Source organism: Nicotiana tomentosiformis, chromosome 3 (genome assembly GCF_000390325.3).
Source record: "Nicotiana tomentosiformis chromosome 3, ASM39032v3, whole genome shotgun sequence".
Taxonomy (NCBI): Eukaryota; Viridiplantae; Streptophyta; class Magnoliopsida; order Solanales; family Solanaceae; genus Nicotiana; species Nicotiana tomentosiformis.
Window position 1 is genome coordinate 9247057 of NC_090814.1, and position 16455 is coordinate 9263511.

Sequence of the window (16455 nt, forward strand, 5' to 3'; positions counted from 1 at the left end):
ATTACACTGAATTTATAGATATCTTGTCTGAGGTAACTCCCTTTAGGAAATTATTACTTAGGCAACAAGTAGGGCTTACATTAGTTCATTATATCTTCCGCCTGAAGTAAAAACTTATGGAAACTTTTCTTTTCCCAATCATATATGGAAAACTTTAATAAGGAAATAGTAGTAAAGAAAATTCCACTTAATTCGAACTCTATCTTTCCTTATATTATAAGCTAATTTTAAGTATTTGGTGTTTGTGACTTTTTTCCCATCCAAATAAGTTATTCATGGCTCCAGGGCATACATTAAATTTCTTGCAAGCGGTGTTGAAATTTGAAGAAGTAAACGAATAAAAAGAATTAAAGATATATAATGCAACTCATATTAATATATAAAATAAAATTCAAGTTATTATAAGTACTCTACTGGACGACGAGTTTTTATTTTTTTTAAAATATTAGTAATAGTCTTATTAAAAATAATACTAATTAATACTTCTTACCTTTTTTTATTTTTTTTATAAGGCACCAAACAACCATTTAAAACTCATCTCTCCACTTAATTTCAACTCTATATTTCTTTTATACTATAAGTTAATTTTATGTATTTGGTGTTTGTGACTTTTTTACCCAAATAGGCTATCCATGGCCCTACCTGATCCTACCATTTAATTTCAGAGTTATCTAAAAGATAAATAAAAATTGGACGACTCTCAATTAATTATAGGGGAAATGCATAAGTACTCCCCTGACCTATAGTCGGATTTCAAACTACACACTTAAACTTTGTAGGAGTCCTATTACCCCCTCCCCCCTAAAACAAACTATTTTAAAATGGAATAAATTTATCCTTAATTTGTCACAACCACATTTGTGTCGTGTGGTGGAGTACACGCGCCTCAATGTTTTTTACTACTAATTTTTTTTTTGTTTTCATTTCTTTTCAATCTTCTCCTTTCTTTCTCTGTTTTTCTCTCGCCTCCATTATCAACAACCCTAAAAATCACCATTATCATACCTGCTTCAACCACACAACATATCTTTACCACTTCCAAAAGAAAATTTTGACTTCCACCATTTTTATTTTCACCAATCCCATAACCATAGAACTTTATTATATTAATACAAACATAATTTCAACTAATGCCGATCAATTAGAGTATAACATAAAAGAAAGGTGGATCTATTAATCCTCGAGAACTTCTCAGAGGATAGTACAAAAATAAAAAAATTTAGAATCATTGTCGCCGCCGGAGACAAAACCGTCGCCGGTGGTTTTGATACTTTCAAGTTCTAGAGTTGTCAAACCATCATTATCTTCATATTTTAATTCAATAGTTGGTAGTTTTTACTGGGTCTTTATTGTAGCCGCAAAAAGGGGGTTGTACGAGTAAAAATAAAAGTGGAGGAAGACGAAAATGGTGAGCTGGACTACATTTTTTTGTCGAGGAGTTCGCCGGAGTTCTTGTGGGAATTCCTTACAATAACTGAAAATAATTAAATGGGTTAGAGATTGTTTTATTAATAAAATAAAACTAATTATAATGTATCCAATTGTAAAAAGACATATGTAGACATTTAATAAATTTTAAGGCAGTTTTATGCTCTCACGCGCTTCCAAGAAAGTGAACACACTTTCTATGCCACGTCATCTCTCAAGGAGATATTTATTCTACTATAAAATAGTTCAGGGGTATAGGACCACCGCAAAGTTTAAGTGTGTAGTTGGAAATCCGGCTATAGATCGGAGGGGTACTAATGCATTTTCCTTAATTATAATGGAATTAAAAGTTCAATCACAATAAGAATAGAGTGAAAAAGGCAACCTATTCTTTAATGAAACTTGAATGTAGCAAATACACTTGATCTTAGTCAATAAGCAAAAGCTAAAGGGAACGTAAAAGTTTGATACATGATATTTGTCTAGAAAACAGAATCCCAACTCTGTGGAATAATGACGTTTGACATCGAGCAGTTATAGAAAACCAAACATAGTACAGTTGTCTGATAGATCTTTTGAAGAACTGATTAATCAGACCAGAATAAATATAGAGTCTTGTTCTACATATCAATACCAGCAACACTGAAATTATATAGTAAGAGAAAAATCCGTCGACTTTCAAAATCGTGAGGATTCAATTCCCTCTATCACCAAAAAGACTATTTCACTCCCCAACTATTAATCTAACCCCCATTCCTTAGCGGCAAAATTCCTTATCTTTCTCATTGACTATATTCTCTTAAAAATAGATTTGAGCGTAAATGACTTTCTCTTATCATAAGTCTTGTGATATATATGATACACATAGAAATTAACATCTTTGAGCAAGGAATCCCTGGCTGAATGTTTTGCTATCAATATCATTACTCATACTGAAACTTACAAAGTCATCTTTTTAAAGATCGAAGAAATTCCCCGGCTTTGATAAAAAAAATCTACTTTTGGCCTTTTAGTTGACATAGACCCCAGTTCTCTAATAAAATGAGTACAATACATTATGAATAGCTGGGATAGCTCAGTTGGTAGAGCGGAGGACTGAAAATCCTCATGTCACCAGTTCAATTCTTGTTCCTGGCACATGATTAATTTGCATGGGTCTCTCTTCCCTCGAATTAATTTTTAATTAATTGGTATGAATCAACATTCATATACTTTTAGAGTCTAGATTAGAATAATAGCTTTATCTAGTTTGGTGAGATATACCCCATCTATATTCTATCTCCACTCTTTTTTTCTCCCACTCTTTCAAACAAATTTGAATACGTAATACATATTCGAAAGGTTAAATATGTGAATTGTTGAATGGCTCAAAAGTCGAATTCGAATCTTGGGGGATTGAAATAGATAAGATTCATGTAACGACCCGATCAGTCATTTTACTTTCTAGATCCTTGTTCCCCTAAATAAGACTCTTCGTATATGATCTTACTATTTTATGACTCGCGGGGATGGTTAGTTCGGGTTTAAAAGCGTTCGGGTTGAAATCGGAACACTTAGTTCCTTAATATTAACCTTAAAGGGTTAAGTTTGACTTGGGTCAACATTTCTAGTAAACGATCTCAGAATTGGGATTAGATAGCCCCAATAGGTTTGTATGATGATTTTGGACTTGGGCGTACATTCGGATCGGGTTTTGGATGAACCGGAAGCGTTTCGACGCTTAATATTAAAAGTTGGCACATTGAAGGTTTTTTGAGTTCTTTAAATTTGGTTTGAAGTAGGTTTTGATATTATCGAGGTCTGTTTGGGATTTCGATCCTGATAATAGTTCCGTATGGCGATTTATGACTTGCACGCAAAATTTGGTGTCATTCCGAATAGTCTAACTATGATTCCGTGCGTTCGGAGCTAGTTGAAAGAACTTTAAGTTCATAAGTTGACTCGATTTGGTTTGGAGTGTGATTCTTAGTTTTGGTATTGTTTTTCGTATTTTGAGAGTTCAAGCAGGTCCGTTTTATGATTTCAAGCTTGTTGGTATGTTTGGACGATGCCTCGGGGGCCTCCGATGCCATTCGGACGATGCGCGGAACTCGTTTGGACTTGGAAGATGTTGCTGAAGCACCAGGGCTTCTGGTGCGTTTGCACCTGCGAAGGATTTGCCGCAGGTGCGGCACCGTAGAAGCTGTTCATTGGCCATAGGTGGGCTTTGTACTACGCGGGTTGAGTCCGCAGGTGCGGACATGGGGGCGCAGATACGTGACCGCAAAAGCGGTCAGTGGTCCGCAGAAGCGTGTAAAGTAGCAAGTGCGGTACGTACACCGCAGGCGCAGGCTCGCAGAAGTGAGCCACTTTCTGTAGATGCAGAAGTAGGCCAGCTGAGGGAGAGCCACATCTGTAATGCATTTTCTGCAGATGCGGAACCGCAGAAGCGGCCAATTCTCCGCGGAAGCGGAAATCGCTGGGTTGTGAGTTTCATTTAAGACGGGACTTAGGCCATTTTGGTTCACTTATTTCACTTCTTGGGCGATTTTGGAGCTTCTTAGAGAGGGGTTTTCACCTAGCTATTGAAGGTAAGTAAATCCTACCCAATGTAAGTTTAATACATAGATTAGGGGTAGATTTTAACATGTAAAATTGTGAAAATTATGGGTTTAGTTGAAAAACTTAGGTTTTGATAAAAATGGGATTTAACCACGAAAATGATTATGAAATTGGGCGAAAATGATATATTTGAGTTTGTGAGTTTATGAGTAACAATTACCTTCGAAGATTTCCGGAATCCAGGCACGTGGACCCGGGGGTGAATTTGAGGAATCTTCCAATTTGGGTTGGGTAATTACTCTAATAGTTAAATTATGAACTTTTGAACATGTATTGATTAATTTATATAACATTTGACTAATTACGGATTGTTCGGCGCCGAGTTGAGGCTTCAGAATGAATTTTGGGCCGTAAAGTGAGCTTTGAGACGAGGAAAGTCTCTTGCCTAACCTTGTAAAAGGGAACTCATCCCCTTAGGTATATTTTGTTGTGAATTATTGTATGGGGAGCTACGTACGCGCTAGGTGATGAGAGTTCGTGCGTAGCTATATTCCATGAGATGTCTGGGTAGTCTTAGATTTACATTATGCTTTGATTGTACTGTTATGTTGATTATGCATAGTAATTGTCTTAAATAGAGCTGAGATTAAGGATTGTAAGGATGAAATTTTCCAATTTAGATTTCTTATTATAACTCTAAGAAATCCATGTCCACTCGCGTCGCAAGTACTTCCGCGAGCGAGATAAACTTCTCTACTCTCATGGGAGCGGGCCGTTCGTCTCGGCAGGTTAATAAATGCATCTATGGTTCGTGTCGTTCGACCCTCGGTAGTGCATATATTATATTTTTAGATCGGGTCGTACGACCTCGGCATAAATCATGCGTGATAATACTCGAAGCCTGATTACACTTGATATTATTTCATGGCTGGAGAGGTTATAATTTATTTAGTGACAGAAATTGAATTGGGATTAGTAGGTGTTGGCTAGAGAATTCTTGGAATTTATTATCAGTTAAGGAACCATTTATTCACTGTTTGTCATTGTGTTATTATTATTATTTCCATGTTCCACACCTGTTTATAATTTTTGCATTTTATTGTTGGTCCATAGTAAGTGTCGATGTCGACCCCTCGTCACTACTTTTTCGAGGTTAGACTGGATACTTACTGGGTACATGTTGTTTATGTACTCACGCTATACTTCTGCACTAACCATACAGGATGTGAGGCAGGTGCATCTGTTAGTCTTCCCGGCGCGCACCCCTGATACTCTGAGACTTAGTGGTGAGCTGCTTTCCGAGTCCGTTCTGCAGCACTCGAAGTCTCTCTTTTGTATTTACTTTCTGTCTACTCTATTTCAGACAGTATTTTAGTGTTTTGTATATTCTACTAGTAGCTCATACACTTGTGACACTAGGTCTTGGAATTTTGCTAGTAGACATTTGATGATTTTTGAGTATTTATTTCACCATACTTGTCTTATAATTGGTTACACTTTATTTTATTAAATTTCTCACCTCTTATTTATTTAATAATTAAAAATCAACCATTTCTAAAATGTTAACAAGAGTAATACATGGCTAGTTTACAGTTGGCTTGCCTAGCGGCGACGTTGGGTGCCATCACGACCTATAAGGGAAATTGGGTCGTGACAACATAGTATTAAAGCACTAGGTTGACGTAGGTCTCACAAGTTATGAGCAGGCCTAATAGAGTCTTGTGGATCGGTGTGGAGACGTCCATATTTATCTTCGAGAGGTTATAGAGTGTTAGGAAACTACTATTTCTTCATCTCCTATCGTGCAATTGATTTTATGCTAAGTATCTTTCTCTTATTCTCTAACAGATGATTAGAACGCGCGCGGCGGATGTGCCTGACCATGGAGGAGCTGCTCCCCCTGTTGCTAGAAGCCGAGGGAGGGCTCCAGCTTGTGGTAGAGGACGAAGACATCCTAGAGTTGCTCCAATTATACCACCAGTGGATCCGGTAGAGGATCCTATTATTGAGGAGCAGGGCGAGGTGCCTACAACAGAGCCAGCCTCGGTGGATTTCATGTCCGCACCGGGATTCCAAGAGGTCATGGGCCGTATGATGCGGTTCATGGATTCTATGACTCAGGATGGTTTATTTCCAGCAGACCCAGCTACATCTCAGGCAGGAGGTGGAGCACATACCCCTACCGCTCAGGCTCCTAGGCATGCAGCTGTCGTATATCATACCCCGGGCGCACTACCCGTGGGAGGAGCCCAGCCAGTTGCAGCAGCTATACCTGAGCCCAGACCAGCTGCGGCCAGCGAGCCACATAAGATATTGGACAGATGGACCAGGCTATACCCTCCTGTCTATAGAGGTGAGCGACATGAGGATCCCCAGGACTTTATTAATCGGTGCAGGGACAGACTGCACAACATGAGGATATTGGAGTCCCACGGGGTGGTCTTTACCACTTTCCAGCTGGAGGGCAGGGCCCGTAGGTGGTAGCAGTCATATCTTCTCAGAGGACCAGCAGGTTCTCCTCCCTTATCCTGAGACCAGTTCACATGTATTTTTTTGGATATGTATATTCCACCCTCTCAGAGGGAAGAGTTGCGGTTTCAATTCGAGCAGCTCCAGCAGGGTCAGGTGTCGGTGACCGACTATGAGAAAAGATTTTCTGAGTTCTCTCCACGCACTTATGATACTCCCCACCGATGCAGAGAGAGTGCGAAGGTTTATTGCAGGTTTGCACTCTGGTATCCAGGACACTATGGCCCGAGAGGTCGAGATAAGGACTTCTGACGAGCTAGTCGTGTAGATAGCTCGGAGGATCGAGGGTGTTCATCAGCGGAGCCGAGAGCAGGTTCCGCGGGATGAGTGGTTTCGTTATTCTGGAGGATTTAGTGGTGCTCCGTCTAGGGGCAGAGGTCAATTTGGGAGAGGTCATCCTAGCAGGCCCACATATCCAGCACCGCCGCCTTCTCGGGGTGCCCAGTGCGGCCTTATTTCAGCGCCATACCAGAGAGTTCCTACCCCCCACTAGCTATTCAGGGTTCCTCCAGTGGGTATTCAGGCCATCAGGGTCAGACTTCAGGTCAGCAATCCTCCATTCTGAGGGGTTGTTACGAGTGTGGGGATCCTGGCCACATGAAGAGGTTTTGTCCCAGACTTCGGGGCAAGGCAGTACAATAGGGTCATCGGCCTATGATTACAGCACCAGCTGTCGCACCAGCCGTGCGGCCACCTAGAGGCGGAGGGCAGGTGGGTTGGGGCCGTCTTAGAGGCGAAGGCCAGACAGGTGGAGGCCAGTCAGGTGGCGCTCCAACTAGATTTTATGTTTTTCCGGCCAAACCAGATGAAATGGCCTCAGATACCGTGATCATAAGTATTATCTCTGTCTGCGGTAGTTATTCTTCAGTACTATTTGATCCAGGGTCTACATTTTCATATGTTTCATCATTGTTTGCTCATTTCTTGGGTGTTCCTCGTGCGTCATTGGGTACTTTTGTTTATGTGTCCACACCGGTGGGCGATTCTGTTGTTGTGGATCGGATCTATCGGCCTTGCATTATTACTTTATGTGATTATGAGACTAGAGCGGATCTTATGTTGCTCGATATGACCGACTTTGAGATCATCCTGGGCATGGACTGGTTATCTCCATATCACGCCATCCTTGATTGCCATGCTAAGACTGTTACCTTGGCGATGCCAGAGTTGCCTAGATTGGAGTGGAAGGGTTCGTCTATCAGTGCATCTAGTTAAGTTATCTCTTTTCGGAACGCTCGACACATAGTCGAGAAAGGTTGTTTGGCTTATCTAGCCTTTGTCCGGGATACTACTACAGAGACTCCGGCGATTGATTCAGTGCCAATGGTCCGGGAGTTCTCCAATATGTTTCCTTCTGATCTTCCAGGCATGCCACCAGATCGTGATATCGATTGTTGTATTGATTTGGATCCAGGTACCCAACCTATATCTATTCCACTGTACTGCATGGCTCCAAAAGAGTTAAACGAGCTGAAGGAACATCTTGAGGAGTTGCTAGCAAAGGGGTTCGTCAGGCCAAGTGTGCTTCCTTGGGGTGTACCAGTGTTATTCGTGAAAAAGAAAGATGGGGCTATGCGGATGTGCATTGATTATCGCAAGTTGAACAAGGTTACCATTAATAACAAGTACCCATTTCCGCGTATTGATGATTTGTTTGACTAGTTGCAGGGTTCCAGGGTGTTCTCTAAGATTGAATTGAGATCGGGGTACCATCAGTTGAAGATTCATGATTCAGATGTTCCGAAGGCGGCTTTCCGGACTAGATATGCCCACTATGAGTTTCTAGTGATGTCCTTCAGTTTGACTAACACCCCGGTGGTGTTTATAGATTTGATGAACTGGGTTTTCAGGCCGTGTATTGACACGTTTGTCATCGTCTTCATTGATGACATTTTGATCTACTCGCGTAGAATGGAGGAGCACGAGCAGCATTTCAGAGTGGCGCTTCAGACCTTGCGGGAATAGAAGCTATATTCTAAGTTCTCCAAGTGTGAGTTTTCATTAGATTCTGTGGCATTCTTGGGGCATGTTGTATCAGGCGAGGGTATTAAGGTAGATCCCAAGAAGATCGAGGCAGTCTAGAGTTGGCCTCGTCCTACCACAGCGACCGAGATCAGGAGCTTCTTGGGGTTAGCAGGTTATTATCGTCAGTTCGTGGAGGGCTTCTCATCTATTGCAACACCTTTTACTAGATTGACCCAGAAGGGTGCTCCTTTTTGATGGTCCGACGATTGCAAGGCAAGCTTTCAGAAGCTCAAGACCGCCTTGACTTCAGCACCGGTGTTAGTGTTGCCTTTCGGTTTAGGGGTGTATACTCTGCATTGTGACATTTCACTCGTTCGCCTGGGTTGTGTATTGATGCGGGGGGCAAGGTATTGCATATGCTTCACGTCAACTGAAGCCCCACGAGAAGAATTCCCCCTGTGAACGATTTGGAGTTGGCCGCGATAGTTCATGCTCTTAAGATCTGGAGGCATTATCTATATGGGGTGTCCTGTGAGGTTTACATCAATCATCGTAGCTTGCAGCATTTGTTCAAGCAGAGGTATCTCAATTTGAGGCAGCACATGTAGCTTGAGTTACTAAAAGATTATGATATTACCATCCTTTATCATCCGGTCAAGGAGAATGTGGTTGCGGATGCCTTGAGCGGAAAGGCAGAGAGTATGAGTAGTTTGGCATTCATTTCAGCAGAGGAGAGGCCATTAGCTTTGGACATTCAGTCCTTGGCTAACAAACTTGTGAGATTGGATATTTCAGATCCCAGTCGAGTCTTTGCATGTGTCGTCGCCCAGTCTTCACTATTCGAGCAGATCAATACTCGCCAATACGACGACCCGCACTTATTGGTTCTCTTAGAGACGGTACTACAGGGTGGTGCCAAGGAGGCTACTATCGGTAAGGATGGTGTTCTGCGACTACAAGGTCATCCATGTGTCCCTAATGTTGATGGATTGAGGGAAAAGATTCTAGAGGAGGCACACAGTTCTCGGTATTCTATCCATCCAGGTGCTACGAAGATGTATCACAGCCTGATGCAACATTATTGGTGGCGGTGGATGAAGAAGGACATATTTGAGTATGTAGCGAGGTGCCTTAATTGCCAGCAGGTTAAGTACGGGCATCAAAGGCCATGTGGCCTACTCCAGCAGATGGTTATACCTGAGTGGAAATATGAGCGCATTACTATGGATTTCGTAGTTGGGTTGCCGCGGACCTTGCGGAAGTTTGATGCAGTATGGGTCATTGTTGACATGTTGACCAAGTCGGCACACTTCATTGCGGTTGTGACCATGTATTCTTTAGAGAGATTGGCCCAGATTTACATTTAGGAGATTGTTTGGTTGCATGGTGTGCCTGTTTCCATTATATCAGATAGAGGACCTCAGTTTACTTTGCATTTCTGGAGGGCAGTACATAGTGAGTTAGGGACTCGGGTAGAGCTCAGCACAACCTTTCATCCGCAGACCGACGGGCAGTCAGAGCGGACGGTTTAGATCTTGGAGGATATGCTCAAAGCATGTGTGATTGACTTTGGAGGGCAGTGGGATCGATTCTTGCCTTTGGCCGAGTTTGCTTACAACAACAATTACCAGTCCAACATCAAGATGGCTCCATTTGAGGCTTTATATGGTCGGCGATGTCGTTCGCCCATCGGATGGTTTGAGCCTGGTGAGGCTAAGTTATATGGTACTGATTTGGTGAAGGATACCTTGGAAAAGGTAAAATTGATTCAGGAGCGACTTCGCATAGCACAGTCCAGACAGAAGAGTTACGCGGATCAGAAGGCGCGTGATTTATCATTTATGGTGGGCGAGAAGGTTCTCTTGAAAGTCTCGCCGATGAAGGGAATCATGAGGTTCGGGAAGAAGGGCAAGTTGAGCCCAAGGTTTATAGGTCCATTTGAGGTGTTGAGACGAGTTGGGAAGGTTTCTTATGAGCTTGCTTTGACTCCCAGTCTATAGAGAGTTCATTCGGTTTTTCACGTGTCTATGCTCCGGAGGTATCATACCGACATGTCGCATATGTTAGACTTCAGCACGGTTTAGCTAGATGAGAGCCTGGGTTATGAGGAGGATCCAATTGCCATTGTTGACAGGCAAGTTCGCCAGCTGAGGTCTAAGAAGATTTCTGCGGTAAAAGTTCAGTGGAGGGGTTAACCAGTCGAAGAGGCGACTTGGGAGACCGATGAGGACATGCGGAGCAGATATCCACACTTATTCAACACTCCAGGTATGATTCTAGACCCGTTCGAGGATGAACGTTTGTTTAAGAGGTGGAGAATGTAATGACCCGACCGGTAATTTTTCTTTCTAGATCCCCGTTCCCCTAAATAAGACTCCTCGTATGTGCTTTTACTGTTTTATGACTTGCGGGGATGGTTAGTTCGGGTTTGGAAGGGTTCGAGTTGAAATCAAAACACTTAGTTCCTTAATATTGGCCTTAAAGGGTTAAGTTTGACTTGGATCAACATTTCTAGTAAACGACCTCAAAATCGAGATTTGATGGTCCCAATAGGTTCATATGATAATTTTGGACTTGGGCATATGTTCGGGGGTTTTGGATGACCCGGGAGCGTTTCGGCACTTAATATTGAAAGTTGGCACATGAAGGTTTTTCGAGTTCTTTAAATTTGGTTTGAAGTAGGTTTTGGTGTTATCGAGGTCCGTTTGGTATTCTGAGTCTGGGAATAGTTCCGTATGGTGATTTGTGACTTGCACGCAAAATTCAGTGTCATTCCGAGTAGTCTAAGTATGATTCGGCGCGTTCAGAGCAAGTTGGAAGAACTTGAAGTTCATAAGTTGATTCGATTTGGTTTGGAGTGTGATTCTTAGTTTTGGTGTTGTTTTCCGTGTTTCGAGAGGTCGAGCAGGTCCATTTTATGATTTTAAACTGGTTGGTATGTTTGGACGAGGCCTCAGATTCCATTCGGACGATGCGTGAAACTCGTTTGGACTTGGAAGAAGTTGCTGAAGCAACAGGGCTTCTGGTGCGTTCTCACATGCGAAGGATTTGCCGCAGGTGCGGCACCGCAGAAGCAGCTCGTTGGCCGCAGGTGTGCATTTGGGCTGCGTGGGCTGAGTCCGCAGGTGCGGACATGGGGGCGCAGATGTGCGACCGCAGAAGCAGTCAGTGGTCATCAGAAGAGCGCAAAGTCGCAGGTGCGGCACGTACGCCGCAGGCGCGGGTTCGCAGAAGTGAGCCACTTTCCGCAGATGCGGAAGCAGGCCAACTGAGGGGGAGCCGCATCGGCGATGCATTTTCCGCAGATGTGAAGCCGCAGAAGCAGAAATCGTTGGGAAGTGAGGTTCATTTAAGACGGGACTTAAACCATTTTGGTTCATTTATTTCACTTCTTGGGCGATTTTGGAGCTTTTTAGAGAGGGGTTTTCACCTAGCTATTGAAGGTAAGTAATTCCTACCCAATGTAAGTTTAGTACATAGATTATGGGTAGATTTTAACATGTAAAATTATAAAAATTATGGGTTTAGTTGAAAAACCTAGGTTTTGATAAAAATGGGATTTAACCACGAAAATAATTATGAAATTGGATGAAAATGATATATTTGAGTTCGTGAGGTTATGGGTAACAATTATCTTCGATTATTTTAGGAATCCGGGCATGTGGGCCCGGGGTGAATTTTAGGAATCTTCCAATTTGGGTTGGGTAATTACTCTAATAGTTAAATTATGAACTTTTGAGCATGTATTGATTAATTTATATAACATTTGACTAGTTTCGGATTGTTCGGCACCCAGTTGAGGCTTTAGAATGAATTGTGGGCCAGAAAGTGAGCTTTGAGACGAGATAAGTCTCTTCCCTAACTTTGTAAGAGGTAACTCATCCCCTTAGGTATATTTTGCTGTGAATTACTTGTGTGGGGAGCTACATACGCACTAGGTGACGAGAGTCTGTGCGTAGCTATATTTCATGAGATGTCCGGGTAGTTTTAGATTTACATCATGCTTTGATTGTACTGTTATGTTGATTATGCATATTAATTGTCTTAAATAGAGCTGAGATTAAGGATTGTAAGGTTGAAATTTTTCGATTTAGATTTCTTATTTTTGGAAAGAATTGAGGAATTATAATAACTCTGAGAAATCCATGTCCACTCGTGTCGCAAGTACTTCCGCGAGCGATGTAAACTTCTCTACTCTCATGGGAGCGGGTCGTTCGCCTCGGTAGGTTAATAAATGCATCTATGGTTCGTGTCGTTCGACCCTCAGCTGTGCACACAATATATTTTTGGATCGGGCCATACGATGTGTTGGCTAGAGAATTCTTGGAATTTATTATCAGTTAAGGAACCATTTATTTACTGCTTGTCGTTGTGTAATTATTATTATTATTATTATTATTAATTATTATTATTATTATTATTATTATTATTATTATTATTATTATTATTATTATTATTATTTTCATGTTCCACGCCTGTTTATTATTTCTGCATTTTATTATTGGCCCATAGTAAGTGTCGATGTCGACCGCTCGTCACTACTTCTTCGAGGTTGGACTGGATACTTACTGGCTACATGTTGTTTATGCACTCACGCAACACTACTGCATTAACCGTGCATGATCTGAGGCAGGTGCATCTGGTAGTCATCCCGGCGTGCACCCCTGATACTCCGAGACTTAGTGATGAGCTGCTTTCCGAGTCCGTTCTGCAGCACTCGAAGTCTCTCCTTTGTATTTACTTTTTGTCTACTCTATTTCAGACAGTAGTTTAGTGTTTTATATATTCTACTAGTAGCTCATACACTTGTGACACCAGGTCTTAGAATTTTGCTAGTAGACATTTGATGATTTTTGAGTATTTATTTCACCACACTTATCTTATAATTGGTTACACTTTATTTTATTAAATTTCTCACCTATTACTTATTTAATAATTAAAAATCAACCATTTCTAAAATGTTAACAAGAGTAATACATGGCTAGTTCACCGTTGGCTTGCCTAGCGGCGATGTTGGGCGCTATCACGGCCTGTAAGGGAAATTGGGTCGTGACAATTCAGCTCATATCCAAAGAAATAGAAGCTGATATTCTCTAATTTCTTTGTCTTTTCTTTCATATTCAATTTCTTCATTCCGGATTTATCCATTCCTTCCTATATGCCTTTCTAGAACCCGTCTATATAATGTGCGATGGATTGTTGGTCCACAATTCTGCCCTATAAAATAAATAAGGAGAGGCTTATCGATGACTGAACCACTCTTATGCGATCCTTACCTCACCCTGAGTCCTACTCAAGACGAAGTACTTGCCGTCCCCAACCCAAAAGGGATGAGGGATAATGTGAAGGCTTGTCAAGTTACAAAAATGCCATAATTGTTGAACACGAAACCACTTCCTTAATCCTCCTTGTTATGTAATATGCTCGATCAACCCATATAAGGCTCCTGCATTTACCTATACAATACAACTCTGCATATATACAAGCAATACGATTGGTTGATTTTGTTAAGTTATATTCCAAAGTTTCAATGATGACAATGTTCACTTACCTTGGTTTGCAGGAATCGAAATCATCACAAGGAAAGAATACTAATGAGAAGCTGTCCAAAGATGTGATTGCTGAATTAATGGACAAGAAGAAGGAATCAAATTTTAGCACATCCATTCAGCCCCAATCAACGGAAATCAGATTACAAATCAATGAGCTATTGCCAGCAAATATTCAGTATCCTTAATTAAGCTCAATTGTAGGCTTGAATGTCTCGTCAATGTAAGCATGTGACAAGGAAAGTCACGATCGAATCCGGTCCCTCCCGTGAGCAAGATTCGAAGAGGCACCCCTTGGGACAAATCCCTTTGAAGATCCCGTGCCTCTATTTTCGGTCAAGGCTCAACGACTCTCTTCTCTTCTATAAGAAATCCACTAAGATCAAATGGAAGACTTGCGTAACTACACACATTGTTTTCTAAGTCTCTCTACTTCTTAGCCTAAACACTGTAATCCTCAGTTTATCAGTATCTCAAAAGATAGGAAGAATTAGAACACAAAAGAGAGTTGTGTCATTATTCAGAATTCATTGTTGCTATACTTCGTTGGTGGTGAACGAATCAAAACCATCCGTATTGTAATACTTTAAAGATTTAAAGGGAACCCTTGTTACCCAAGGAAAACTGGATGTAAGTACCACACCGGTAGCGAACCAGTATAAAATCGTTGTGTGTTATTCACTTTACATTTACTGTTTTTCTTACATTCTGCTCTTAATCTAGTCAACTAAAATCATCGTTAGTCGACTATTTTTTAGTAGACCACAATTCACCCCCTCCCCCTTGTACCTTCAATTGGTATCAGAGCGAGGCTCACAATCTATACTTAACAGATGGTGAGAAAAAGATCATGGGATCTAACACTGTTGTTGGTGCACTATTTCAAGAATGAACCTCTCAGGTTCGACCTCCTTATTTCAACGGACAACACTTTTCTCATTGGAAAGTGCGTATGGAAACATACACGATGTCATATGACATTAAAATTTGTCGTGTGATCCAAAAAGGGAAATCTTCCAATCCCACCAAAGAAGGATGCAAATGGTCAAGTCATCGTATCAACTGATCCTCTTGACTTAGATGACTACACTGATGAACAAGCTGTTGTCATAACTGTAAATGCCAAAGAAAAAAATCTATTGTACAATGCTATCAGAGGAGAATAGTATGAAAAGACATCAAGTTGTGAAACAGCCAAAGAAATGTGGGACAAACTGGAGGTCACGTACGAAGGAACCAACAAATTGAAAGAAACAAGGATCAATCTTTTGGTTCGAGACTACGATCTATTTCAAATGAAGGATGGAGAATCAGTGGAAGAGATGTTCTCCAGGTTCAGCAAAATTCTTGGAGATCTAAAGTCCTTTGGCAGACCTATCAAAAGTGGTGAACAGGTTAGAAAAATTGTCAGGAGTTTGCCTACCATTTGGCAGTCAAAAGTCATCGCTTTGGAATGTCAGGATCTTGATAAAATTTCCTACGATGAACTCAGAGGTGATCTAATTGCTTTTGAGAAAACTCACTTGGATATACAAATTCAAGAAAAGAAGAAAACTGTTGCCTTTAAGGCAACTGTGGCTGAACTAGAAAATGAAAAAGGAGAAGAAGGAGGAGAACAAGATGAAAACATTGCCATGCTCTATCACTTGGATATACAAATTCAAGAAAAGAAGAAAACTGTTGCCTTTAAGGCAACTGTGGCTGAACCAGAAAATGAAAAAGGAGAAGAAGGAGGAGAACAAGATGAAAACATTGCCATGCTCTATCAAGTTGTAACAAGCATGATGAGGAAAAACAGAAATAGCAGAAGAGGGAAGCCTAACTTCAGGAAAGGAAGGATAAACAATAAAACTGATAAAAATGATGGAAGGTGCTACGAATGTGGAAAGTTTGGTCATATTCAAGCTGATTGTCCTGAACTAAATAAGAAACTCAGCAGAAACATGCAAAAGAAGAAATACTTCGGAGCATGGAGTGATGAAGAAGAGTCTGATCATGAGGAAGTTGCTAATATATGTTTCATGGCTATAAATGAAAATGAAGATTTAGGGGAGCTTGGACTAATGGCAGATGGAGATGATAAGGAAGACAACTAAAGAGAACTTGGCCTTATGGCAGACGAAGGAACTAGTAAGGTACATCTTCCCACATGTCCTAATTGTTATGAACTTCAAGAATTTGTTGATATTGCTCTTGCAGATATCGAAAAAGTTGTGAATGAACTTAGAAAGATCAAGAGAGAAAAGAAAGACTGGGCCCTGAAACTGGAAGTATGTGAAATTGAGTGTGATATGCTACAGGATGAAGTTAATGAGCTTCAACTTCAATTGAATGGATTGCAAAAATCCACCAGTCACAGCTCAGTCAAATCAAATCAGACTACTCATCACAAACATAAATTTCTTGCATGTTCCTTTTGTGGTAAAAATGGCCATAGTACTAA

At 41.1% G+C, this 16455-nt stretch overlaps 1 protein-coding gene and 1 non-coding gene across 2 annotated transcripts; both read left to right on the top strand.

Annotated features, from left to right (window-relative positions):
• Nucleotides 1-2492: 2492 nt before the first annotated feature.
• On the top strand, nucleotides 2493-2565 carry TRNAF-GAA (transfer RNA phenylalanine (anticodon GAA)). The gene has a single exon. It is a non-coding gene; the product is annotated as a tRNA-Phe (tRNA).
• A 12649-nt stretch (nucleotides 2566-15214) lies between these two features.
• LOC138907339 (uncharacterized) lies at nucleotides 15215-16108 on the top strand. Its single transcript, XM_070197935.1, has one exon. The coding sequence runs from the start codon at nucleotides 15215-15217 to the stop codon at nucleotides 16106-16108; it is 894 nt and encodes a 297-aa protein (XP_070054036.1).
• The last annotated feature ends 347 nt before the right edge of the window (nucleotides 16109-16455 follow it).